Here is a 26977-nt window from a genome sequence, read left to right on the forward strand (position 1 = left end):
GTTAAACTCAAGGGAAGCAAAGTTACAATGCCTTGACAAGCTACCTCTCAGTTAGTGAATTTGGTAGTCCCTGAGCTGGCCAAATGTCAGTCAATGAGTCTGTCAATGAACAGGCCAAATGTCAGTCAATGACTTGCTCTGTCAGCAGACTAGCTGTCAATCAATGAGTGAATCTGTAACTGAGCAAACTAGATGTTTGTCAATGAATCAGTTACTGAGCAGATTAGCTGTCAGTCAATGAGTGAACTGTCACTGAGCAAACTAGCTGTTTGTCAATGAATCAGTCACTAAGCATGCTAGCTGTCAGTCAATGAGTGAATCTGTCACTGAGCAAACTAGCTGTTTGTCAATGAATCAGTCACTGAGCAGATTAGCTGTCAGTCAATGAGTGAACTGTCACTGAGCAAACTAGCTGTTTGTCAATGAATCAGTCACTAAGCATGCTAGCTGTCAGTCAATGAGTGAATCTGTCACTGAGCAAACTAGCTGTTTGTCAATGAATCAGTCACTTAGCATGCTAGCTGTCAGTCAATGAGTGAATGTAACTCAGCAAACTAGCTGTGGTCAAGGAATCAGTTACTGATCAGATTAGCTGTCAGTCAATGAGTCAGCTATCAATGAGCAGGCCGTCTGTCAATAAAGCAGTCACTGAGTAGGCTAGCAGTCAGCCTATGAGTCAGTCTGTCACTAACTGAACTAGCTATAAGTCAATGAATTGGTAACTGAATGGGCTAGACGTCAGTCAATGAGTCAGCTAGCGCTAGTCTAAGTCAATGAGTATAGGGATTCTTATTCTTACCTACTTTTCCTCTCCAGGCTAATTGCTATGGCACTTGCTGGTATACCTGAACATAAAAAAGTTGACCAAAAGAAAAACCTTCCAAGTGTGTTCCTGGAAAAAAAATAAAATACTGAAATTCTATTTGTTTTGGGAAGTTGTGAAAATAGCAAAACATCTTTGGCATAGTCTAAAATATAATATAAAAGTTTTATTTACTTGACCTTTGTCTGTATCCTGCATTGGCCAATGATAAAAGTTTCCATTTTTGAGAGGAAAGTGGCTTTTTCCACAAAGTTTGATGATAATTGCGTAGGAAAAGAGGATTGTATCAAAAGCCAATGCTGGAATAAATTGTTTGTACTCACACGTGTTCTGTTGACTTCCTATTTGTCAACAATAAGACAACAAAAAATAGAAACGATGCCTCACATGTTCATGCTATTTTTGTGATTGAGTATTTTTTGTGATAATGCAATCTACAACTGAGGCTTTTAATTTCATATTTTACGTGTTCATCATCTTCAATTGTCAGTCACTTCATACATAAAATTGACTTTGAATCTTTTGCTGTTGTTAAATAATACGAAGAAATTGTCAGATGTGTTACCTGGCAACACAAAATCCTCCAAGATAGAGACTACCATTAGCACAGAGAAATAAACTAGATTGCAAGATTTCCGGAATCATCCTCTTGATGACATAACTTTGACTTTTCTTCCTTGCAATTGCTGCAATCTACAAAGTGTCAAGAAATGCTTTGTTGCTGATAGAATAATTTTAACTATGTACACATACATGAGGATAGCTTGTATTCATCTCAATTAATCATGCTAGATATACTGTATTAAACATCGCAAATTTCACAAAATATTGGTAAAATTTTCTTCACATTAAATCACACAAGTACATGATTTACAGCTTGACTACCATTGTTTCAATTATAAAAACATTATAATTTGTTGATTAAGGCTGCAGTCAAATCAATACGTATATAGAGCTGGTACATGAGATGGAAACATGGCAACATTTTTTCCATCAGTATCAATGTAAATATTTCAGATAATCATACTGATTACTCATCATCATTTAGTTTTTGATCTTGTTTAAAACAATATCCACGTAGGCAAATTAATCCTACTCAATGCTATTTTAATTATTCCTTTATATAAATTAACATACACCATGACAAAATCATACTTGACGTTGCATTTTTCATTTTACAAAAATTTAAAAATCTCACAGTCTTCTAATGAACTTTGAAAACTTGTAAAGGAATGGATTGCTAGAGGTAACATTAGCGACAAATAATGCAGTGTTTCAATAGAAATTTGCCAGCAGCACAACGTCACGCTATTAAATAATTAACTTTACGGGATGAAAAAGTTCCTTGCCCCATTAACCCTTGACCTTTGATCGACGAGTATTGTAATAAGGTCAAACGCATGAGCAGACGACAAGTATTTGTGTTTATCCTACATTGAGTAATTCTGCGATTTTACGGAAGAACATGGCAAAGGAAAGTAATGTATAACGGTAGAAAGAAATTGACAACCTTGCTAAGTAATATCGAAAGCATGAATAAACTTAAAACTCAGAGTACATAACGCTCATTTAAAAAAAACTCCCGTGCATCGAAGGTCAAATGAAGATCGGGGTTAAAAGCGGCGATCAACAGTAAACAATGGACGATTGCATTAATCCACAGACAAGCGTAATACGTAGATTTCTACTACCTCCATGATAAAACACAGACATCGAACAACGATTGGCGGTGTTCCCCATCGACAAAACTATTTGATCTTGTCGAAATTGTTGTTGAATTCAATCATGGTGCTCCTCACCGTGATATTAAGTTGATGTAAACTTACAATATACAATGGTGCATAGACTTCCACAGATCTCTTGAAGGATGCAGCTGCTATATCTATAAATGATCGCCAACAGGATGGTGTCCATGTGTGGCCAAGTTCATAGCAAGTGCATGTCATTTGTGGTCCCAACAACTTTGACATCGTACCCGCCATCTTGGAACTTGCCTCGGTATGTTTGTTCGTGTTTACCTACTTCCAATAAAGATAGAGGCAGGGGTGTTCGTAATGCAGCACGGGCCAGCGGTGCACCGCCTTTTATTGGATAGAATTTATTCCTCATATTGTGACCTAAACAAAATCTAATGTCGTGATAACGCATGCCTTTACATTTTAATATAACATATCGAATAAATGTCGACAACAATAAGGCCTAACAGATCACAGTTTACGAGGGTTTTGGCTCGCACCAAAGGAAGGTTAGACCAGTTGACCTCATTTGGGCGACTGGAGAGACTCATGTCAGCTTATCACACAAGCGGCTGTCCCGGGTCAGTAAAGCTTTAATCCGCACAAAGATTAATTGATTTGATTTGATTTTTATGCCTTACAATTTCGGAATTCAAACAGGTGCGACAATCACGATAAATACAGTCAAAGGACTGTGCAATGACGTAATGCGGAAAGTCCAAAACTTCGGGTGAGAAGGAGCTATACCGTCTCCTAGCAACAAAAGAATGGCAAGTTTTCCAAAGTCACCGCAGAATAGCTCTTGGTAGGTTAATCTCCATGACAACAAATAATTATGCCATGGTAAAACGTGTGGGTGTGCTTTGATGCAGCATAAATCAGAAAAATAATGTTTGCAAAACATTTCGCATACTGATCTTAGTAGTTTGAAGTGTCAACGTTTAAACATCATAAACTGCAGCGGTCGAACATCATGAAGGCCTAAGTCATATTGAGAATCACAGTTTGTAGCAATTGGCAGCCATGTACGAAGGCTAGAATATATTCCATCAATTTCGCTGACATGGACAAATGAAGCATTCGCTCACTTGTTTCATGTAAAACTGAATTTCAGAAAATCTACGCCCAGTTGTATGGTCCTGCAATTCCGATGATATTTGATGACTGCAGTATTCGACACTACTATTGGGCGACAATTGTGGTCTCTAGTAGGCCTAAGCCTACGAATTATTTGCATTCACCGTATTCATACGCACATAGTCCGTTATAATGTATACATCATGATTTGTTTAACATTTCGTAAGATTGTCCCCATTCGTGATAAATCGTTTGAATGTCATACAGGACCCACGTCTCTTTTCTCCTTACCTCTACTTTGCAATTGATTTTTATTTCCATGGTAACATGCCACGTTCTTTTAGCTTTGATCATTACAGTGATGCCAATAATTATTTAAATAACATAACACAGTATTTTGCAGTAGCCCAAAATCAAGTCCAAGTGCATAATGTCATCAAAGTGAGCAAATACAGGTTACGAGTTTTCAAAACCATGTGTCTTATGATATTGAAGACATTGAACTGATCTAGATCATGAACCAATATATTTTCATCAATATTATGTACGAATTTTATGCTTTTCTTTGTTCGACATAAACATTGGTTATTACTGATATATTATTGAAATAATGTTCACAACTTTTTATGTTTGCTCGGTGATTCCGCACGTAGCGACCGATAAGCTGTTCTCTATACAGTTGACATGTCATACAGGCCAACCTAACCTTAAACCCCGTTTCCAAAAGGTCTTGCAATGAGGTGTAGCCACAATAACAGGTCCGCCCATCAGCAGAGTCGGCCAGGCGTCAACTTGTTCGGCGCGCTCCTGAGTTTTATGGACATCAACTCGTGGTTTTGTCATTACATTTTGGACAGAACCATAAAACGTGATATACATTCACCGGTGCTGCTAATCTGCCGACAAAATCTCACGTCACTAAACAAAATCGCCTGACTGCGAATGTTGTACACTGTTTCTGCATTATGTTTAATGTTCGGATGTTGAGATAAATAAAGCGAAAACGTGTCCTTAAAATATACGTTTATTTACCGCTATTTCAACACGAATAGGTCTGTGAAATATTCTGTACGTTGTTATGGCCTTTTTCTAAAGACCAGTCAACTGCCACGGTCGGTAGAGTTCCAAATGATAAGATGGTGTAAGTATATATCCTGTGTGTAAACACGTAGTTCACATGTGTAGTTTACTAATTATTTTCAAAACACTGTTGGATAGGTTTGTCCTATGCAAACTATAGTTAGTTCCGACCAATAAGTGCAACACACACAAATCTTGTTAACATTTGAATACCTACCTTTAACCTACTGGCCCGGGAACGGGCATGACAGCTCGATTGATAAGAGGTTGATCAAAGCGCACTTATCGGTTGAAGCCAACAGACGTGTGTGTATCCTGTACAGTGTATGGAGGCTCTGTAGAACTCATCGACGGTAATGGTAAGATACTTGAACTCTTAAATTGTGTATTGTCTTTATTTACTGGCTGATAAGTTTAGTGAGATTGGGAACATTTACCCAGAGTGTTCACATCTCAATCGGCGAGTTGTCGGCTCTCAAAGTCTGAGGCCTTGGTCTGTTTGGTAGCCTTATCTCAGACGGCAAAATTCATGACAACCACTCAGAAGTTATGGGGTATTTACTTTGTTGATGGTGGCCAATAAAGGGAACATTAACTGTATCTGAGTAGCCATTATTAAGGTTCTCTTAGGTTTAGAGTACGTTGAAGTTGACCCGTCGACGGTTGGAACAAAAACACCCCATAAAAATAGGCCACATATGTATGTTCTAGAGAGCGTAAAATTGTGGCGTATGGCTTCGGACATACTGTCAAATGAACATACATAACGCACGTGCTCCTAAGGTTTATGGGCAATTCTTAACTCGTTATTCAATCTCGTAATTGTCAAGTTTACCCAAGACCAGATAAGACACGGAAATCTCACCTAACGGGGAGGGGCTCTTACTTCATTTGTTCGAGTTATACATCGCAAAAAGGATGAGTTTTCATGCAGTCAGGGGTACTTGTATAAGTCTATCCGTGCAGGGCACAGACAGGGACCCAACACGTACTGCTCATAATTTATAAGCTTACAGCGCGTACTTGTGTTGACAGCGGTAATATATCACGCAGTGTTGTCAGGAAAGGCAAACGAGAAGAAAAGAAGTACAGAGCTACGCTTAGTCGCAAACTCGGCCTGGTACCGCTCACTGAATTTGTCATTGTCGTTTTCTTTTCATTGACAGCTAGGGGGTGGCAGAAAGCTCCCACGTTATTCTCATCCTGCTATTGAGCGCTTAAGAAAAACATTGGCAAATCGCTTGCGTTGAGGAAAGCGTTCATGCCCCGGGGTCCAGTACGGTACGAATTCTTATCAATAATGGGGATGCGTTTAATCATTTGCCTGTTGTACCCACTGTGCTGGTAGGGACGCAGTTTAGTTGTACCTCTATGGACCGCTACAAGGCTACCAAAGACTAGTCGACGACCTGCATTTTTATACACAGCTGTTTCTCACTTGAATGGCCATTGCATTGTACACGTTAAATCGGTGTGGCCAAGCAGACGATGAACCAAACATAAAAAAGTGAACATGCTCTGTTAATGAGATGGGCCGAGCTTCGTCAAAAGTCGAAATCAAACCCAGCCGAGCAGAACGACTTCAGCTACTTAGCGTCCCCCTTTTACGGCGCCATGCGCATGTTTTTCTCTAAATACGCGACCTCAATTCGATTCCAATTCAATTCGCCGTTAAAAATGACACCGGTTGCGATTTTTTCCAGCATATGTAGAGAAAAATCAATCACTAGATGTTCATCCTTACATACTCCCCTGCATCCCAATTTCCCTTCTTATTCAAACATTGATCATGTAAGTTTTCCTTCCAACAACCTTACAGTAAGTCGTTGGCCTGTTCAGTATTGCTCTTACATCACAGTGCAATTATTCAAGAAGAGTAACTGTTAATTGGCTTTTCATCTTCAGTCTTTGTTTTTCACAAAATATAAGAATCAAAGCGTCCGCTTGATAGAGTATATGAGTAGATAGCTGTAACCATGGCGATTCGAATCACCTTCAACGTTTAAACACTGAGGTTAGTTCCAAGGGAGGATACGGCACTGCCAGCATTTGCTCTAGTTGAAATGGGCATCTGTTCATATTCTGGAGGGAAAAATCAATTCGGATCTCACATCTGCGAGCATCAAGGAATACACTCAGGCACTTAGAAACCTCTTTGAAATGTTTTCATTTAGAAAGAAAGGAGAATTGTCACAAGCAACAATGCTAATTGTAGTAGCCCAGAGAGATGTGAGATTCCATCTACGTATAATATTAGCGATAATCGTAGGTTGAATTTCGCATTGTCAAGCTTGCTCATCGACCCTGTCTATTCTCATAGCTTTTGTATATACTTTGTACGATATTACAGCGTTTCAGTCCACACATTCAGACAGCACCTTGTTTAATTCCCTGTCTGCATTGTGCTACAACGTCATTCAGTGAGCAAATAGGAGCCACTTTTCCTATTTTACGCGCTTTTAAAATGCTTACGAATTAATAAGCTAAAGCTGTCTGTTGGTTCGTTGGTTAGCCAAACCAAGCAGTACAAACACCAGACATATTGACGATGAAACTACATTCGGATAACTGCCAGCCCATGGGCGAGTGGAATTAATTTATAACTTAAATGTTAAATTGTCCCCCTCGCCCCATTTCAAGAAAGTCATATCCTGACATTTTGTATTTGCTGTTGATCTTTTCCATCTACAAACGGGCACGAGATATCTATCGGAGATTATGCCAAGACGTAAGCCACTCTTTCACCCATTACACGTCGCTTGTGTTGTACCATGAGAGCATACGCATATACGGACATTGTTATCCCGTCCTAAATCTTGTGACTTTATCGAAATTTTTGTCCCGGTTTTGGAAATTTAGAACGTAAAACCTATGCTGCAAGGCGTTGTCATGGTTGGTGCAGAAGGATCTGTTGTGTGGAAGGACTGTATTTGTGTAATCATTCTGATTCTGAAGGTCCATCAGGATAACGTTGAAGATAGCATTATCTGTTCTGTACACATTTTGCAGACAAATGAAGAAAACTTTTCATGTTGCGTTTATGTATACATGTAGAAGTAGAACAGCGTGAATTTGTAAAGTGTTGTGACTTTCCAAATTATTTAATCAAAATTATCCATTAACTTTCGATAAAATATCCATACCACTTTTATTACCACGATTTTATGGTAGTTCAGCGATCTTAATCAAGATGACTTCACTCGCATCATAATATTTATCCATAGATATGAGGTCTAAACAAACGGCAGGGGGTCGAACGAGGTAAAGCGCCGTAAATCGACGTGAAAGTCACTTGTGATCAGGTATACGCCGGTCGCCTTTTCCCATGGCATATAGGCTGTCCAGCGTATGCCTAATTACGAGTCATGTGGTTAAATAAAAGTGAGATGTTAAAAAATTTGTACAATCGATTATCATTTCTACAAATGGTTACTTGTGAAGATGGAGAATGAATTATAAACTTCAACAACATTGAAGAACGTTGAAATGAGTACTTCCAGGAGAGATATGTGTATGTACAAGTAACATGTATGTACAAGCTGGCTAAAGTTACTGACAACAAAAGGCGACGATAGACACATCTAAAAATAACGCAGTGACTGCTTGTTGTACAACATGGCGGTATTGGTATTGGGCGCTCGCTCAGTTACAACGTAAACAGTACTCTTCACTCGAAAACTTTTTTATCCTGAAATCCACAGGGACATTTGAATATCATTATTTATTTGTCAGGTTTTTGATTAGAATATCGATACAGGCATCTTTGCTCAAGAACACTTCGCTGTTCATGGCTGTGAACGCCTTAAAGTAATCCCTTGACGTGGTTTCCCACATTTTTAATTGTAAAATCCTGTAAATAATCACAAAGCGTGTGTAAATGTTTGGTACAACGTTGAATGTGATCATTCAATTCGTTATAATACAATGCTGTGCACTACCCATGTAATACAAGTTGTCTTACACAGTTATAGTTTTCGTCATATGCTGTGCGTCTTTTGAAAGGTGTGTGGTCTGCGAAGGGTATGAAATGTTATCTATGCTTCATGATATAACGCGAAGAATGAGGGGTAGCCCTTTTTTCGTGACCATGTGACCATGGAACTGGGTAAAATCCATGTTAAGACTATCGATCATGCATTGTGGAGTAAACGCTTGTGTTTTGATGTCGGTGTAATTGTTGAAATGTTACAATATGTGGGCCGTTTCGTGTTTTTGTTGTTGTTGGCGGCGGCATTTTGTGCTGCTTTTCAATGCCAAATATTCTGAAATAAAGTACAATGCAGCCCGTTCTGTCTCAGCCTGAGTCTGCGGCACACAACGTTCATGACATGCTGGTGACAAGCTGTGAGTAACCCGATCGAACACTATATCACTAACAACAAGCAACAGACGGTGTTACTGATACTTTTTTCATCGCTGTTTCCTCTAAAGTCCACTGTTCATGAAAGTCCGCATTCTGAGAGCGCAGTTGCTAGCTAGTAATACTGTGTGCATTCTGAGAGCCCAGTTGCTATAGCTGGAAATACTGTGTAACACGTACAAATGATTGGTATCTGCCTGTCAGATTACGCTGACCTGTAAGACCTTATAGTCAACTGAAATTTACCTCTAAAATGCGCCATGGCATTATTTCAAATTTCATCTAATTTAAGCTATTAAAATCATATTGACTTCCCACGTTCTTCATGATGGACTATGAAGCCCCTGCAGTTCCTGCCTACACACCATAGTATCAGACGGTTGATTGTCACTGTCCAGACACAATTACTTTACGCTAGCAAGATTCGAATGTTTCTATTTATCCTTGGTACAAGTACTTTTCAAAAATTGTCTAGAACGAGAACTTCACGTCAGTCTCCATAGAATATATAGTACAGAGCATAATGCGCCTGTAATTAACAAAATTACGGTCTTTTTGTTGATTGTATTGACATTATGGCGTATTTCGCCAGCCCACATACTGGAACTTAGCATGTTGTAGATCGCTCACTAGAAGACTAATGATTCTTCCAAGTTTTCATCATAGGCGTTTTGCTCAATATGCCACGACAGTTTTTGTTTGTTTCATTTTTTGTTGTGTTTGTCGACCGACAACTTGAATATAAAAACTTATTTTACTGGAAATGAAGTTCGTTGCCAAAGCAGTAATTAGGTGAAAATAGCCTGTTTATGAATTATGTAGTTTCTTGATAATTATTACCTGCGGCATGCACCGATACAACAAGAGAAAATTGCTGTATGAAAGACTTCCTTGCTAATATTCTCAACTCAGGTTAAAGGCTAACGCCAATAAGAAGACTAATATCCCCTGTCAACTACAATAGCAGATCCCTCTTTCCGCTCAGCAATTTTAACAGAATTTACCCCAATCCTGGAATCAATTCACTTCCCTGTGGAATTGATATGCTTCAAATGAAGTGAACACAAAATGATGTCTTCTGAGTCTCTCTTGCAAAACACTATTTCAAATATGTAATTTTAGAATTGCTTGCAAAGTACAGGAAATACGACTTAGTATAAAGCATTTCTTATATTGTGGCTTTCTTTGCATTCCATTTGTCACATACCTCTGCCGAAACGACTGTCATTCCGCGAGACTTGCTGACTCGGCCCAAATTTTCTGCACGAATAGAGACGTATATCGTTTTTGGTGATTTAAGATGTTTTCTAAAGAGAGTTGTGGTTGGTGCCACGTCTCAGAAACCCCAAGCTTTCACACTTGTCGGGATTTTTTTCGTCTGGAACACTGAGAAACTCAGATTACATTTGATTTCATGCATGAAAGAACGAAAACGGGAGGAAATGCAATGGAGCCGAATGGCGCTAGTATACTATTTCTTCAGGTGTAATTTTGGGCTGTATGGTATGGTATGGTATGGTAGCTTGCATTCATAGACCAGCCTCCAGGACGACCAAGGATGACATGTGTCGGTATTCAACCTTCTAATGACTGGACACTTTACGTTAATTGACTTTATTTATTATCTAGTAATTGCACCCCATTGTTTTCTAATACAGGCGTACTTTGCTCAATACACCAAATTTGCAACGTTAATCAACCAGAAGTCACTGACGCCCGTCACTGTGTCCTGCTGTCTAACCATGCCTATCTATAGTCTCTCTGCAGATCAAAACAAATTATGAAAATCCCCTGATGGTTTCTTTGGATTCAAAACTAACCAAGTTGTTCGTCTCAGGGTACCACTACGGAGCATGCGCCGTATAATTTTTGTGCAAAATGAATTAAGCACGTTTTTCGCATTTTTTTAATTAAGCGAATCGGGTTTTCTCGGTTTGACATGCATTTTGACACTTTATATAGAGTTTTATCACTGCATTTTAATTAGAATTACAACCAAAAGCGTTCCTTTGAATCGATTGTCACTTTTACTATGTAACCCAGCTTCATACATATTTTGTCATTTCTAGAGATTTGGCGCGATTATGTGAATAGCATTTTGGATCCATCATCATGCACGGACGATGGTTTGTTGGGACATGATGTCCCGTGTTGCTCCTCACATTCTCTGAACGCCCATAGAGCGCGCAATTACGATATAGCGACGGTCTACTGATAAGTCATAAAGTTTCACTGTGCGTGACAGAATGACCGATCGAAACATTTACTTTAAAGAATAAGATGTAACAAAAGTTATTGTTGTTGCTAATTCGACATTACTGAAATATTCGCCTGGGGAATAATTGGCAGATAACGACTATTGACATGCATACCGTTTCCTTTAATTGTGAATTTTACTTGGGTCATAAGTGTCTTCTTAAACCGAGCAAAAGTTCAGTAAAGCCAATCGGTTCCATGTATTACCATTTAACTTTAAAAATTGAAATTCGTTTTACCTCCTATGTGCATTGACTTAAATTGATCAGAATATCTGTACTTAGTAGCCTCTTAGCCTGGAAGTGAACGGGTAACATTTGTATTGGCTTCATATTTAGAGTATGTCAATCATTTGCAGACATCGACCACCAATCTTGTCTCTGTTTACGATCTTTTCTTAGAGACTACAAAACAATGACTGTGATCAGTGGAGAAATCTGCCCATTCGGTACTTAGTGTTCCTCTGCAAATAAACTGCGCTTTAGGTACGTGACCGAAAAGTGAGTTAGTTTAGACGCAGAAAGAAAAGAATATTGATCGGTGTGTTTGAAACAAGACATGGCCTGCTTTAGTGGCTGTACACTGTACAAATACTAGGCAAAACGAATACAAACGGAATGCTGTTTTGTATGGTGTAACAAGAGTGTGCACACCAATGGACGGCAGAGAGACGTGGGACTGTCGGTGTTATTCGAAACTTAGTCGAGTGGAGTCGACGGAAACTTGATAGGACGGTCCAACCGCCTACCTTATCAAGTTGTAATTAATTGAATGGCCCTTGCTACGGCCACGACTGTCAACGAAAAGCCCGTTGAGAAGTAGCCAGCTTTGAAATTCCATCTTAAGTTTTGTGGAAAGTTGGGTTGCTTACAGTGGATATGGAGCGCGGCCTGGTATTCAGGCCTGTATATTAAAAGTTCACGTTTCATTACACTTGGTTGTATGGAGAGAGAATTCCACTTCTCTAAGCTGCTCACCCATACGTAAAGTGCTGTCTGGGTTAAAAGCCTATTTGGAGAAGTTTTTTGTTTGCACTTTCGTTCAACAGATTGTGGGAGCGAGAGAAAGTACCACTCAGTTTACAGAATTTATCGCTCATGAATTCCCAGTGTTTTACAGACTTTAACTTTCATAAATTTAATAACATTTACGTGTAAAAGATGATAATGTGCATCTGGTATTGTATTGTTTTGATTCATAAAGCGTTCTATGAAGTCGGGTTGGCAGTACAGGGCATGCGTAGACAGTAACTTGAGAAGATATCGCACGATCGGATCCCAAATCTTCGTGGTTCAGTTTACTTTAAAAGCCGCTTCACATAATAAGTGCCTCAAGCATTCGACGCGTCGTCTCAATTTGTCATTCGCTGTTTATGTGGGGTAAGAAAGTTGACCGAAAACATACATCTATTGCTTTGGTCGACTAGCCTCACTGGGTTGCACTTTGCGATCAATCAGTGCCGTAAGTGAAGCCGAACATCTAGCAGACGTGTTTAGGCTGCCATTACTGACAACTTTATCTACAAAACGAAAACCATCACCGTAGTTCATAAACCCTGAACTATACCCCATGTATGTCTGTATCATTCGCCTCTGATGTGTGTGGAAAGGCCAACTTTATCAGAGTCTATAACATTATCAACGTGAGAAAACAGTGTATACATCTCGCGGACGATCATTTCGAACCATACCGAGCGTTTCGATCCATAGATTACATCCGAAATAAAACACAATTACTGCAGCAAACTTTCCGTCAAACCGTCAGACATTTCGTGATGGGATCAGCAAAACAATTTCTTAAAGCCCCAGTGTTCGTAGGGTCTTATACTATATTTAGAGCTACTCCTACGTATTCAACTGCTACTTAGGTCACAATAAGCGATAACTGACAATGCCCATTTTCACCTCGTCAGGTAAAGTATGGGACAGAGCCAAAACCATCTGTGAAAACTTAGTGCATAGGCTAACGCCGACTTCGCCAAGAGTTAGTTACGCATCACACAGGGTTTGCCTTATTTTCAAGTTTTAGAAGTATACTTAGACGGAACTCTGTGAGTGTTCATGGAGCATTTGTCCGTGTTGTATTACCACTGAGAAGAAGCAAATCGAAGCATTGTTGGAATAATTCTCTGACAGAGAAGTGTAAGATGAAACCAATCGTCCTTCATCGCTAATCCCCAGGAACATGAATTTTAAAGCTAAAGCGTAGCCAAGAAAGCCCTAGGAATATTGAAAGAGAATGCCAAAAAAGTGAATTTCTCACTCTTTAAGTCGAATTGTGACGGTAACCAAACCCAACTTCTAACATCATAACTCCGTCATGACCTGTTACGGTAGCAAAGATGTACCAACCCACCGACTTGAGGTGCTAATTTACGATCGTCTAACTGCCTGCAACCCACTGCGTTCGACCACTATAGCCTGAACAAGGTGTGAAAATTATGTGCGCGTTGTCAATGGTTTGTTGACGTTAAAATATGATGCTGTGAGACACATGGACAGGCGAGTCGTTAGTAAGGACGCGTGTTCGACAGCTTGGTCGCCATGTAGAAGCATTGGTTTCTTTCTGGCAAGTAGGCGCTAATAGCTAGCTGGCCACTGTGGCCTGAACTTCCATTGAGGGAGTTTGTATACACGAGCGACAGACTTGTAGAAAAAATAATCGTATTGATCGCGAAGAATGGATTAAAAGAGGGGCTCAAGTTTAATTTAATTGATGCAGTCTTTTCAGGGTCTTACCAGCCAATAGGAACGGAAGAGTACTTGTCACGTCTTGGGGCTTAGGATTAGTGGGAGGGGCATTTGGGCCACAACAAACCAATGGTTTGCAGACGAGTGACGTGAAAGCAAATAGAGTGTTGATTGCATAGAGGGGTTCCATTTTGTAAAGCTCATAACACTCATGGTTCACAAGTGACCGAATACAACTCCACACAGGAGTTCCAGTTCTGGGCTCCCGGCTACGTTTCAGTGTTCACGGAATATCTAACGCAAACGGACTTGTGTGACTGCATTATGGCCGCGACTAACTGTGTGCTTTATTTATTCGACAGGTGAAGCGTTGAGTACCAGCCCCTAATTTACTACGACGGGGTCAACGTTACACGCTCCACAGTTCACTCAGCAACTGGCGATCACAAAAACTCCACCAACATGAGGGTCAACTCTGTTTACGTTGTATTCATAACGTGGTCCGCGTTGGTGTTTCTTGACCGGCCGCTGAATGCATACTCACAAAACTTAGATATTGAACTGCACAACCAGCCTCACTGCGAGCCCATCAAAATAACAATGTGCAAGGATCTTGGTTACAACGTTACGCAGATGCCAAACTTAGTTGACCACGAACTGCAACAGGATGCCGAACTCCAGTTACAGACGTTTACTCCACTCATACAGTACGGCTGTTCGCCGCAACTACATTTCTTTCTTTGTTCAGTGTACGTTCCAATGTGTGACGAGAAAGTTTTGACTCCGATCGGAGCCTGCAGACCTATGTGTGAACTTGTGAAATCTCAATGCGAACCAGTCCTGAATGAATTCGGTTTTCAGTGGCCGGCTGCACTCAACTGCTCCAAGTTCCCGGCGAAAAACGACCATGATAACATGTGCATGGAAGGACCCGAACGACCCACTGGGAATCCGCCAGTAGGGGCCATCACTCCACATCCTCCGGACTATGATACCGGTGACGGTGAGTCAAGTCCCGATGAAAGCTGCCGCAATATGGGCAAACCGGAAAGTTACTACTACGTGAAGCGCTCGGAAAAATGCGCCCTGATTTGTCACAAAGACCATGTGTACACGCGACATGAAAAACAGTTCGCCGAAATATGGATGGCTGTATGGTCAGGACTATGTTTCGTGTCAACAGCCATAACTGTACTTACGTTTTTAATTGACTCTGCTCGTTTCAGATACCCAGAACGACCAATAATATTTTTGTCGATGTGTTACAACATATATAGTATAGCCTACATCGTACGTCTTATAGCAGGAAAAGATGTCATCGCCTGTGACGACGACGGCGTCCAACAGTTCCTAATATTGGAAGGACTTGAAAACACGGGTTGTGCCATTGTGTTTCTACTACTCTATTTCTTTGGGATGGCAAGTTCCATTTGGTGGGTCATATTAGCCTTCACTTGGTTTTTAGCCGCTGGACTGAAGTGGGGTCATGAAGCCATTGAAATGCACAGTAGTTATTTTCACTTGGCTGCATGGGCTATCCCCGCCGTCAAAACCATCGTAATATTAGTGATGCGAGTCGTGGACGCTGATGAACTGACTGGCATGTGTTATGTAGGCAATCAAAACCTGGACGCTTTGACGGGCTTTGTGTTGGCACCACTGTTCACCTATCTGGCAATCGGTACACTGTTTCTCTTCGCGGGATTTGTTTCTTTATTCAAGATCAGAAATATTATGCAAAAAGATGGCAACAAAACTGATAAGTTGGAAAGACTAATGGTAAAGATTGGAGTGTTTTCCGTACTTTACACAGTTCCAGCTACCATTGTAATCGCCTGTCATTTCTACGAACATTCTAACAGGAATGCGTGGCTACACGATGAAGTCCGACCGAACATCGAAGTGTTCATGGTGAAAATTTTCATGCTTTTAGTGATAGGGATTACCAGTGGCATGTGGATATGGTCCACAAAAACAATCAGCTCGTGGCGAAAATTTTCCCAGAGACTGCTCCCCCACGCAAAATCAAAGAATGAAATTCGAGCGAACGGTATTCATCGAGGTAATGAAACTGCGGTGTGAAGTTCTCCATAGAATGAGATAAGCTGAAACCTCATGATTGAACTGTTATGCAGGAAGGGTGCTGGTCACGGATAAAAGCTGAGTTGGCCGGTGTATAAGGAGAGCTTACGCCAAAATATGCCAAGCTGGTTTGTTTGAAGAAGGTTTAAGTTATGTTGTGTAAATGTATTCTGTAATGCATTGATAACCGCTCATCACGTCACAAGGGCATGTTTTGTTCGGCCAAGGCACACTGAGCAACGGTGCCCATAAAACACATTTTCACCTCGTAATTTTCCACTTAGCAAGTAGATGCTTTTTCACACATTTTGACTGACTGTGTGAACTGCATGCCATCGCAGACACACTATTGCACTGGTCAAATGTGTCACAGAGAAGGGCGTACCTTTATAAAGATCCCAAATTTAGTTCGACATTCCAGCTTGGCGAACAACTTCTTTTGATGAAGTAGACAATTTGTAACACCACCTTTACCTTTTCATAGCTTACAATATGAAACAGACTGAAAACACATTTCAAGAGGACCACACCATTTTCGGTTGAAAGAAGGGTGTCACATGGGACTGATGCTCCCGTGATCAAAGACACAATTTTAAATTATAGATAGACAAAACTCCAACAGAGAATATATTGTTTTGTACAAAACTTTCAAAGGAACTCCGAAGGAACACATTTCTCACTTCGAAAGTAACCATTTTCCAAATTGTAAAGAGTATTATTAATTGTATTAATGTATATTAAAAGCAATGTTTACTATTTTTCTGCCAAAACGAGAGCGTCTTACTGTTTCTTCCTCGACGTTTGAACCGTTCCGGACTACCCCGTTTGGTTATTGGAAAAGATGTTTATATACGAATAGAAAAATCTTGTTTTCTATGGGATTTAACAAGGACGACCATAGTATCATCGGTGGTATTCACTAATTCAGTATACAACTTTGAAGACAGTTCTCTCCACTTACACGACCGGTAAAGTAAAAATATTCCCCTTCAAAAGATGCCTTTGATATTCCCCTAATACCGTCTCCGCATATATGTTCATTCACGCTGGCACAAGAAAATTCCAATTCCCCCAATAGCTTTTGTAGGGCTTCATTTTCTTGTTAAATATAACTTAGCGTATGAGCTATACTCAGGGCCTGAATAAATAGCGAGTGTGGGACACAAAAACGACAGGCCTTTCTTTTGGCTCAATACCAGTGCTTTTAACGAAAGAATAAGTATTGAATACGGAAGAATAGAATAAATTTGTATTATGCGCCAACTAAGCTTAAAATAATTAGCGCTTTCAGTGATGAAAGGGACTCCAAAGCGAATCAACGGCGCTGTACAGCATGTGTATACCACGATAAACCTTTACCTTTGGACTGGTTCGCCATAAATAAGATAGCTATCCTCTAAATCTAAACACGCTTGTCAGCATGGTGCCTTAGTTTCGCAGTGGTTGAGTGTTTTAACGAGACATTTTAGACGGATCTTGCCCGTGCTCCCTCCCAGCTGAAGGCCACCTAAGCCGCTGAGAGAGCACTACCTTTCTTTCTGCAGCACGTAAAAGGCTACCACTGACGCATCATTACCCAAATAGAATCAGGGATTCATTATACAGCAAAGAAAGGAGCCGGGGTGTCCGATGAGCAAACCACTGAATCTACTTTACCTCTACAAAAAGGGGGCACTATCGATCGAAAAATCTAACGTCATGCTCGATACTGCTCATGCGCCCCGTTGTATTTGCACGAAAAGAAAAGCTGGATGTTGGAATGGAGTCATAACGTGTGTTAGTGTCATTGGTGAGCTTGATAAGTGTACAAATGATGGTTCCGTCTTTGTTATGGGGACAGACAGACAATTAGCTTACACAGGGTTACAGCCAGCCCATCGTATTAACGCTCCACTGGTGTATACACAGCAACCGCCTCGTCATGCTCGTCATGTCACCGAGCAAATTATGCAAATTGTATAAAACCCTTTAACTTAGCTAGCGATAAAAATATAACACCAGTCCCGTAAAGTGTGCATCGCGAGGGCGTTCTTCGCCAATGTCGGAAACGGTCTGTGGTGTTGCTGCTCACAAGTAAAATGTCAGTCAATCTTAATTTACCAATACCCATCACTAAGCATACCAACGATCATTAATAGGAGCAATTAAATAAAACAATCGGTGAAGACTAATCTAAAATTGATTTTCTTTAATGGCGAAGCACTCATATCAAGTATGATTCTGGAAAGCTTTGGTGTCGACAATTCATGTATACCATGGTACTGTTCTTATTTTAGGTCTGAATGTAATGCTCAACACGTCTCGGAACCTAGCCACATTTCACTAATACATATTTTATGTTCCGCAGCTTTACCCAATTATGCAATTGGCAATTTATTTTTCTATTTTCATGAAATAGGCCTACTGTTTTTAGAAACATGAATATTCATATGAAGGTCATTCGACCTTTGACCCATAGTGTCATCATTACTGACTGAATTCAACTTTTTATTGCCGTTCAATTGGTCGCTCGTATGCTTTGTTGTTTTATTAACTTAGATAAATCGCTGACAATATCAACGCAAGTTTACTGTGCCTCACAAACACTAACTACGAAAACCCAGTAGAATTGCTCGTTTCTTGAGGCTTTTTGTTTAATTGTTTGTCACCTTTCGTTGGGTTCTGTTTTTTTTTTCAAATTTGCGGTCAGAAGATGAAGTCCACCTGAAACCTACGTCACAGTTTTGTATAATTCCAAAGGTTTGTACACCAGCAAAGGGTTGTGATTTTTTTGTTCAACGCGTTAAGTTATATACAACCAGTAACTTAGGGATACTGCTGGAGTAGTTTTCAGTTGCTGTGTCTACTCACAGACAAAGAGGTTGTTGTTTAGCATAGCCACCAGTCATTACACTATATTGTTCTAACAGCCCACTGCGACAAATTCCTCCTTTCTTCGCCAAATGCATTCTATCAAATGACCAAATACGCGCTTCAATGAAAATAAATGAGGTCTAGGTTTTCCTTTTGACTTACAATATGGCACATGGAGTTAGGGGGTTTGGTATAGTCCTAGTTCATGGCAGGCCAGTTCACATTCGGAAGATAGCCTGCATCACTGAGCCGGGATAAAAGCGACAAAATGTCGCTTTGATTGTGGACTGAAACGATGAGCTTACGATCCATTTCTCATGCAATTTCAACTGGGCGGCAAATGGCCTTGTCTGAAAATAAGGTTAAGACGACACTTCAAGGCATGGTTACCTACCTGTCAGAGTGGTCGCTTTTCATTTGAACAGTAAATCCATTACGAAAAGATGGAATAGCTCGCCTCAGTTTGCCACTGAACTGAAATGCTATAAATACAAACTGTGGCAACAAACTAGACTGCTTCAGGGAGTTTATACTACAAATTGGATTGAAAAATTCCCTTAATACCAGCGGCAAAAACTTTTTCAAGGTGAGATCAACCTAGCTTTGTAAGTAGACCGCTGCATGAATACTGGCAGACGAATTAAGCCGCAAACGTGGACCAATTCGATGGCTTAGGCCATGGTATACGTAGATTTAGGTCGTAATACTTATATAATACAATTATTTATACAATTCATAAGTACAACTTATGAACACTCTACAACATAAATATTTGGATCGACGCAACGGCATGGTTCAGATAACCGAGTGATGCCAGAACGGTTGGCATTTTGGAATCATGTCATGCAGTGAAAGTCTCAACAAAAAAGTTGCTGAAACGAGTTGAAAGTGTAAGAAACGCTACTGGATTAGGCTTAGGGACGGGAGTATAGTTACTGCTATATAATAACAGTATTAAATACCACTGTTTATATTAGACCAAGGAGATAATCTTTTTTACCTTTATGATTTGATCTAGTCAAGTGTTTAATTGCCTGAGATCTAACAGCAGGTTTCGCCTTCAATAAGATTTGGACGACAGAAACTTCAGAGAGATCCTCGGCAAAGTGGTTAATCTAGAATGGTATATTTGTCACTTCCATTACTACCCTCAGGTGTATTTGTATTTCTGATCGTTTTTCATCGTCAACAGAATAATGTTAAAATAATCATGTAAATAAATGTTTACAGAAATGTATGTTTCAAAATGTTGCTACGGTTTGTACCGGGACGTTTCTGAATCTGCTTGGTGTTCTACAAGAATCGCAATCACTTTGATCTGGCTTTTCGGATATTTATAAAAGCGAACAAATTTCGCGAAGCAATTAAAAAACGCATACCTCCGAATTCGATTTCGTCAGAGAATAATTGTATTGATTTTAGGCGATTGCAAGGTACAAACTGCTGTCATGGTCTGTATCACTATTCTTCCAAATCACACATCAATACTGGTTTGTATGTCCATTGGCAGCTGAGTCTACTTCACCAGATTTGCAAACATTTACTTTAACGGAAAGTCGACTTTTAAACTCAGTCAATCGGAGAATAGAGGAAAAAAGTTGTCGCTTCAAACGTGTTTAAATACGTTCATGCAAGAATGTTTTATTTTTGATGCATGTAAATTATCAAGTTTACTTTTAATGTTCACCATATCTGTATGTGTGTTTTGATCAAGTAAGATGTTCGACAATTGTTCTCACAGAGAACCATTTTATTTTATTAACGTACTTACTTACTTACTTATCCATCTTTACATTGGTTAGCTCCTTCAGTCATGACTCATTTCCATGGAGCACTAGTGACAAATTAAAAAGTAAATAACAATAATATAAAAATCAGAAAGTTACACAAGAGCAAGTATAAAATATCGAACTACAAAATCTAACGAATGAAACAAAACTTGCAAACATTTGTAACAACTTGAGGCAAAAAGACACAAAACAAGAGTGGATGACAGTATAGAATCAAACAAGATGGTGCACCCTGGGTAAAGCCATAAAACTGGATGGAGTGATGGCCTATTTTAATATTACAAGGTAAATTGTTAAAATAGTTGATTGCGCGATAGAAGAAAAATAACGGTCTTTAGATGTTTTGAATGGCAGCGCAGTCAAATTATGAACATTTCTTGTGGAGTGTTATATGAGTTGGTTAGTAAACTTAAAAACATATCTTCCAATATCGAGGAATAATCGTATCCACACGGCGTGATTTCAAACACTTAAACATCTCGTAGCAAATATAACCTCGACTCCCTGATTCAAATAGTGTTCCTATTCAGCGAAAAATTGAAATCCGGCTTTTGACGAAATGATAACCAGTTCGCGGAAAATCATTTAGAATAATACAAGCAGTTCTTAAATGAAGTTATTGAGCTCATCCTTGTATATTGACCCCATCCAAAATGACACCACACTAGTCAAATAGAGACAGCATTAAATTATTACATAACAAAATACTTGTTTGGATTTGATACGACGTATCATTCCTGGATGTGGAGAGACTGTTATGTTTAACAATGTTAGCTCATTCCAAGTATGAACTTCATCCGAATAAACTCCTAGGTATTTGAAGCAATAAACCTTTTCAATAACCTGATCATAAATTTTGACATCAGGTAAAAACGAACTTGTTTAACTCATGGGACCACTAAAGCATTCATTAAGTTTTCTTTAAAGTTTGTGTCAACCTCTTAACATTTAACCACTTTTCTACTACTAAATAGCTAAGTTCGCAGGAAAAGATATCAATAATCTCACTCACAGACTTCCTCGAAGCAATGAGGGCAGTGTCGTAGGCAATTTTAAGTTGTTATCTTGGATGAAAGACCATTAAGGGACAAAGTCGGCCGTTTTTCATGAATTGTGTTTGATATGAGATACTACTTATATTGTTTGACATGTTGAAAGATACTAAATGAATGGGTGACCGTGCAAATATTCGACCCCAGTTTTAGACAAATTTAATGAAACCATGGCGAAAATGAATTAATGGTCATGACCATTAATTCATTTTCGCGATGGTTATATCGTGTCTAAAACTGGGGTCGAATACATGCATGGTCACCTATTCATTCAGTATCTTTCAACCAGAGTGGTAGATTTGTTCAACAGTAGTATCTCGTATCAAACAAAATTCATGAGAAATGACCGACTTTGTCTCTTTAATAGAAATCCATCGTCCGCTCGCCACAGCCCGGACGAGAGACCTTGGCAAGCGAAGACGATAGAAATCATGGATAAGAAAGGGTCCCCAAATCGAACCTTGTGGTACCTTAGATGGCATCTAAGAATATGTTTCTTCCCAGAAAAAAATATACATTTACTGAAACATGCTTAGAGAATTCAAAGAGATGATTGCTCTGAATTCAAGCCAGTTACATCAACGTGGTATAAATTTTTGAGCAGTATTTGATGATTTACAGTATCGAACGCCTGTGTAAATCAAGGAAAATAATACCCGTGAGCTTCTGATTGTCAATATTATCATAAATTAAGATGGTAAGAAAGCCAGATGATTAAAACATCAGGTAAAACCGACATTGGTGTAAAATTATTAGGATCTGAAGTATCACCAGAATTAGAGAGAAAGGTAACATTTGCTTATTTCAATTCAGCTTGCACTGCACTCGGTTGCTAAGGACAAGATGGAAATCATAGTCAGTGGTTCAGCAAGAACATCAGCACCCATTTTTAAAATTTTGTGTGAATAATATCAAAGCACGGTGACTTATTTGTCTACAGATGACGTAATTGATGACGAATTGATGACTTGCTCGTAAAGGAAGATAAAGACTTATTTTCATAATATGGCAAATTGACATTGGAATACCCTGGAAAACCATCTACAGTAAAAACTTTCTTGACCAACCGAGCATTTCCAATAGTTGTAAAATATTTGTCTAAACTATTGCAAAATATTTGTCTAAACTATTGCCAACTTCAGTAGGCTTTAGAAAATTGATACTTTCTACTTTCAATACATTCACTGATAACGAGGATTTACTCTTCACAGTTTTCATGATTGGCAATAATTAGACTGATTTGGGGAATTTTCTGAAATTAATTGACCAATGTTTAACAATGTTAGCTCCATTCCAAGTATGAACTTCATCCGAATAAACTCCTAGGTATTTGAAGCAATAAACCTTTTCAATAACCTGATCATAAATTTTGACATCAGGTAAAAACGAACTTGTTTAACTCATGGGACCACTAAAGCATTCATTAAGTTTTCTTTAAAGTTTGTGTCAACCTCTTAACATTTAACCACTTTTCTACTACTAAATAGCTAAGTTCGCAGGAAAAGATATCAATAATCTCACTCACAGACTTCCTCGAAGCAATGAGGGCAGTGTCGTAGGCAATTTTAAGTTGTTATCTTGGATGAAAGACCATTAAAGGGACAAAGTCGGCCGTTTTTCATGAATTGTGTTTGATATGAGATACTACTTATATTGTTTGACATGTTAAAGATACTAAATGAATGGGTGACCGTGCAAATATTCGACCCCAGTTTTAGACAAATTTAATGAAACCATGGAGAAAATGAATTAATGGTCATGACCATTAATTCATTTTCGCGATGGTTATATCGTGTCTAAAACTGGGGTCGAATACATGCATGGTCACCTATTCATTCAGTATCTCTCAACCAGAGTGGTAGATTTGTTCAACAGTAGTATCTCGTATCAAACAAAATTCATGAAAAATGACCGACTTTGTCTCTTTAATAGAAATCCATCGTCCGCTCGCCACAGCCCGGACAAGAGACCTTGGCAAGCGAAGACGATAGAAATCATGGATATGAAAAGGTCCCCAAATCGAACCTTGTGGTACCTTAGATGGCATCTAAGGATATGTTTCTTCCCAGAAAAAAATATCCATTTACTGAAACATGCTTAGAGAATTCAAAGAGATGATTGTTCTGAATTCAAGCCAGTTACATCAACGTGGTATAAATTTTTGAGCAGTATTTGATGATTTACAGTATCGAACGCCTGTGTAAATCAAGGAAAATAATACCCGTGAGCTTCTGATTGTCAATATTATCATAAATTAAGATGGTAAGAAAGCCAGATGCTTGAAACATCAGGTAAAACCGACATTGGTGTAAAATTATTAGGATCTGAAGTATCACCAGAATTAGAGAGAAAGGTAACATTTGCTTATTTCAATTCAGCTTGCACTGCACTCGGTTGCTAAGGACACGTTGGAAATCATAGTCAGTGGTTCAGCAAGAACATCAGCACCCATTTTTGAAATTTTGTGTGAATTATACAAAGCACGGTGACTTATTTGTCTACAGATGACGTAATTGATGACGAATTGATGACTTGCTCGTGAAGGAAGATAAAGACTTATTTTCATAATATGGCAAATTGACATTGGAATACCCTGGAAAACCATCTACAGTAAAAACTTTCTTGACCAACCGAGCATTTCCAATAGTTGTAAAATATTTGTCTAAACTATTGCCAACTTCAGTAGGCTTTAGAAAATTGATATTTTCTACTTTCAATACATTCACAGATAACGAGGATTTACTCTTCACAGTTTTCATGATTGGCAATAATTAGACTGATTTGGGGAATTTTCTGAAATTAATTGACCAAAGTATTTGCTCTGAGATATCAACCTTTTAAGTTAGTTACGTAAAATATTTTTGGCTCACCAGATGTGCTTTTCATTTGATGTCTTGATTCATGTCGTCGCTGTCTAACATTGCTGGAATCCATATATGTAGAAATTGTCTTTAAAACAAATTCTCTCTTTAGATTTTGACGTGCTGGTGTTTACTATGTAGATGTTTTGATACAATCCGATGAACTGTAATCGTTTTTTTGCACATGCACCAGGAGTACACATCAAAGTTTTAGTAAGTCATATTTTCCATGTTATTTTGATTGTTCAGACAACACCAGAGTGGTAGATTTGTTCAAAATACGGTCACATTCCTCTAAGCCTAAAGTTTGTACAGTAAACAAAGAGCAATCAAGAACGCCACATTGTACTGGTTACAAAATAGTGTAGTCTATGGTAACACCTGATGTGTCGCTTCTCGATTACAATGATTCACAGTGTGACGTGATTTCATCTACTTGTGATTCAAATTGATCCATACAGCTGCATACTGTCGGAATCCATACAGTTGCATACTGTCGGAATCCATAATTTTCCAGAAATACTCTGCAAACATCTCCCTGAGCAGATGTCAAGACCATTATTGCATTTAAGACATTGCATCACTTACAAGTTTAGCACCAGGTACTTGGCAACTTATCAGGAATTAGATACACAGAAATTTTGATCTTTGGTTGCAAAATGATTTCAATTAATATTTCCACGTTTTTTTTATTTTAAAAATAACTGTTGGACGCGGTTTTTCTCTTTTACATTAAAATATATAACGTTAATCTATCGAGTTTTTATTCAGAAGTATGGGCGTCATACTGTTGACCTAAACGGACGCCCTGTTACGTAGGAAATACGACCACATCAATCAGAAATTGGCAATATTCAATGTCATGGATTTATGCTGGTTGCGCTAGGATGCTGCGTTCTCAAAAGGAAAGTTCGAAATTTATTTTGTTTGATTTTAAAAGGCCTGTCGTAGGATATGACATTACTGTTGAACGATCGAAGTGCTCATGCGCATATGCCAAAGGGAGGAATTCTATACAATATTGAGTATTGCATATTATGTATGATGGCAGAACAGTGGCGATTGACTTCATGTCAATTTGCTCGTTGTTTGCTCTTACAGGCTATTCAAGTTTGAAATGGAGTTTGGCTAATAAACACCACAGCGATATTGAAATAAGGAACAGACAAAGGCACTTATAGTCATAGCATCTCACACAGTGCATCACTCAGTTTACATTTATGCTATTGAAATCGGATACAGGGGAAAAAACACATCATGTTGAATATAGAGAAATATCGACGTGTTCTGCTTGTTTCATCACGACATACTTCGATTATGGTAGATTAAGTCCCTACAAGGTGCCAGTGTAGACAGAGCTTGGGGGAGGGTAAGGGAGGGTCTGGAATAGGGAGAAAGGTAACAGGCAGAAGAGACCGACAAACCTTGGCAGTGACCAAGAGACAAGAAGTATAGAGCTAGACATATATAGTATGAGGATGTGCTTGTTGGGAGAAATATCAATTAATCTGATGGAGTTGTGAGACAAAAGTAAGAATCTCTCTCTCTCTCTCTCTCTCTCTCTCTCTCTCTCTCTCTCTCTCTCTCTCTCTCTCTCTCTCTCTCGTACCCCGCCCATCGCGTTTTTTTCTTCTCATGGTTCAAAGGCGCGTTTACTTGATATCTCAACCATAATCTAATTTCTCGGGAAGTGTACGCCTTCCATTTGCCATCTGTTTGTACAAGCTTAATGCAGCCGTAGCTATTCCTTCATCAGATCTCTTGCTGATTTTTCTCAATTCACAAGGGAGAACTAACGCATAGAATAGCATGAATTTGCAAGCATCATTTCGCAGTAACCTAAGAAATCACAGAAATCAACGTTATATTCAATTCATGTGGAAATTTGAACTCGGGCATATTAGCCTAAATAACCAAGTTTTTGGTAATTTAGTGTTGTGTAAGCTTTCACATTTACTGTCGACAGTACACAATTACAAAGTGACATTGAGATAGTGACACGGGTGGATTCATTACAATTTTCTTTCTAGTCACATCATGTCCAAATCATAAAATAAGTCACATCGCACTTCACGGAAATAGTGCATACGTGTTGTGATTGTTGTGGTTTTCGTGTCCGGTTCGACCAACCTTGCACACTCCACTATAGATGTGTTACCAAAGACACTCCACTGTAGATGTGTTACCAAACACACTCCACTGTAGATGTTTACCAAACACACTCCACTATAGATGTGTTTCCAAACACACTCCACTGTAGATGTGTTACCAAAGATAGGGAAGCTATAGCAGTGCAGGGAGTTGATAAAATTAATCA

General features: G+C 39.1%; 2 protein-coding genes across 8 annotated transcripts in view; one reads left to right on the top strand and one right to left on the bottom strand.

The window, feature by feature from the left end:
- LOC139141726 (transmembrane protein 135-like) overlaps window positions 1-2836 on the bottom strand; it is a 151835-nt gene extending 148999 nt beyond the window's left edge. The window contains exons 1-3 of one of the 2 annotated variants that reach the window (XM_070711339.1): window positions 2650-2836; window positions 1389-1516; window positions 800-892 (exon numbers count right to left, since the gene is read on the bottom strand). In XM_070711339.1, the coding sequence (XP_070567440.1) occupies window positions 800-892; window positions 1389-1516; window positions 2650-2805 (377 nt within the window). In that variant the 5' untranslated portion in view covers window positions 2806-2836. The remainder of the gene's footprint in view (window positions 1-799; window positions 893-1388; window positions 1517-2649) is intronic. The other variant, XM_070711340.1, reaches the window with a different exon arrangement.
- Window positions 1-26977, top strand: part of LOC139141727 (frizzled-4-like) — a 52048-nt gene that overhangs the window by 10729 nt on the left and 14342 nt on the right. Inside the window, exons 1-2 of one of the 6 annotated variants that reach the window (XM_070711342.1) lie at window positions 4932-5075; window positions 14385-16874. In XM_070711342.1, the coding sequence (XP_070567443.1) occupies window positions 14485-16104 (1620 nt within the window). In that variant the 5' untranslated portion in view covers window positions 4932-5075; window positions 14385-14484 and the 3' untranslated portion in view covers window positions 16105-16874. Of the gene's footprint in view, window positions 1-4809; window positions 5076-14384; window positions 16875-26977 lie in introns of those variants that run through there. The other 5 variants (XM_070711343.1, XM_070711344.1, XR_011554225.1 and 2 more) reach the window with 5 other exon arrangements.

This window comes from Ptychodera flava, chromosome 10 (genome assembly GCF_041260155.1).
Source record: "Ptychodera flava strain L36383 chromosome 10, AS_Pfla_20210202, whole genome shotgun sequence".
Taxonomy (NCBI): domain Eukaryota; kingdom Metazoa; phylum Hemichordata; class Enteropneusta; family Ptychoderidae; genus Ptychodera; species Ptychodera flava.